At 35.1% G+C, this 1,956-nt stretch overlaps 1 protein-coding gene across 3 annotated transcripts in view; it reads left to right on the top strand.

Moving 5' to 3' along the window:
• Nucleotides 1-1,956, top strand: part of PABIR2 (PABIR family member 2) — a 15,783-nt gene that overhangs the window by 7,080 nt on the left and 6,747 nt on the right. For all 3 annotated transcript variants that reach the window (XM_072431616.1, XM_072431615.1, XM_072431617.1), the window contains exons 6-7: nucleotides 861-962; nucleotides 1,413-1,498. In XM_072431616.1, coding sequence (XP_072287717.1) covers nucleotides 861-962; nucleotides 1,413-1,498 — 188 coding nt within the window. The remainder of the gene's footprint in view (nucleotides 1-860; nucleotides 963-1,412; nucleotides 1,499-1,956) is intronic.

Raw genomic sequence — 1,956 nt, 5'->3', positions numbered from 1 at the left:
ATATATATATATATATATATATATATATATATATATATATATATATATTATATATATGTTTTGTGTCTGTTAACCCATAGCTAGTTTATTGAGCTCCCATCTGCTACCTACTGCTTTAGCTGATGAAATGCATGTTTCCGTTTCACTGTGAAGAAGCGAACAGTCAGTACCAACCAAAATCTTACACCTCTGCATCTTTGCCAGTTGTCAGAAGAGATAATTGAGCTGGGCACATGCATCTTGATGATGCTTGGGTGGACTGGTTAAGATATTTTATTGGCATTTACTATATCCACATCCATGTTTTAAACAAGCACATGACTATCAGATGCTTCTAATGTACCACCATCTCATTAATTGTCGCAAACTGAAACCATAAAGAATATAATTGGGACTAACTATGTCATTTGTGTTGCATGTGTCTGATAAATCATCTTTGTATTACAATGATGGAGATACTACATGATAAATATGTTGGATTATTATTTATTATTAGCATCCCAAGCACACGTTCATGTGATATAAAGATGCCATGCCGGAACGATCTCTTGGTGGATAGAACCCTCCTGCGAAATCGGCACCCTATCCCTGCCTGTCATTGTTTTCATATGACTATATCCAAGTTACAAACTAAAGTCTCCCCGGCATTCTGTCTTTTTGGGCTTGTGGTTTTTATTTTTTCTTTACTGAACCAAATCTTATTTCTTTTGATGTTACATCAGCTTGAATAGCACTTAAATGCATTTCTTATTAACAATACACTATCTAATTAATTGGGTTTTAGAAGAATCATCTGTAAATTGTTACAAGAGAGTGTCCTAGGTGTCTTATTTGTATGTGATTTTTCTTTCTATTTTTAGAGTGACGATGATTTTGACAAGTTAGATAAATCCACTTCTCCAAAACGGATCGATTTTGCACCAGTGTCACCTGCTCCCTCTCCCACCAGAGGAATTGGAAAGGTAATATTTGACCCTTTTTACAGTGTGAATTTAAGCAGATCACGGGATCACATCATCAGCAGATCACATAAACAAAGTTTAATACTTCCCTGAGGATTCTTAAGGGGAATTTATAAACAAACCAGTTGGGTTTAGAAAGTCTAAAATGCTAAGCCTAGCTTATCACATCCATACTGCCTGTTAGGAGGAAGATCTGTCTGGTTGTCTTGTACCTGCTGGTGCCAGACCTGGTGTTGGTCTTTATTATGGCTGCAAAAGAAAACATAGTGCTTCTTTCACAATCCATTGCATGTACATTAGCATAATTTTTGTATCCTGTATTGAATTAGCAGTTTACTGAATGAATCTTCCACTCTGTTTTCTTGAATATCTAAAATGAATTTCATGTCTACAGCAGTGAGCAATTTTACAAAGAAAATAATTTGTGATGTTTTTCATTTTCACCTACAGCAATGTTTTTCTCCATCTCTGCAAATGTTTGTGAGCAGTAATGGTTTGCCTCCAAGTCCCATACCTAGCCCTACAAGGCGTTTTAAGTAAGTATGATGGCCTCTCATAGGAACAACTCTGAAACAACTGCAGTGCCTGTTCCTATAGGGGGTTTTAGCATTACAAATTTTCCTTTTTGGGTGTTTCTTGGGTGTCATATTGAAGTCAAAGAACTTGTATCTTGGTGTCCGAAGGCCCTACACATTTTATTATGAGCATGAGAGCCTTGCACATAAACTGATTTACCAAGGGAGAAGACCCTGAAACCCCAGTACTTAAGAAGGGAAGTGGTCACATCCTAAAGATGAAAACCAATAAAGGGCTAATATAAAGTACATGTTTTGCACTAAACAATTTGCCTGACATTAGGCCTAAACTAGGCTGTGGTTTATTTCCCTCTCCCTCCATCACCACCATTTTTACATATATATATATATATATATATATATATATATATATATATATATATATATATATATATATATATATATATATATATATATAT

Source organism: Pyxicephalus adspersus, chromosome Z (genome assembly GCF_032062135.1).
Source record: "Pyxicephalus adspersus chromosome Z, UCB_Pads_2.0, whole genome shotgun sequence".
In the NCBI taxonomy this organism is placed as follows: Eukaryota; Metazoa; Chordata; class Amphibia; order Anura; family Pyxicephalidae; genus Pyxicephalus; species Pyxicephalus adspersus.
This window is presented reverse-complemented; position numbering and strand designations above follow the sequence as displayed.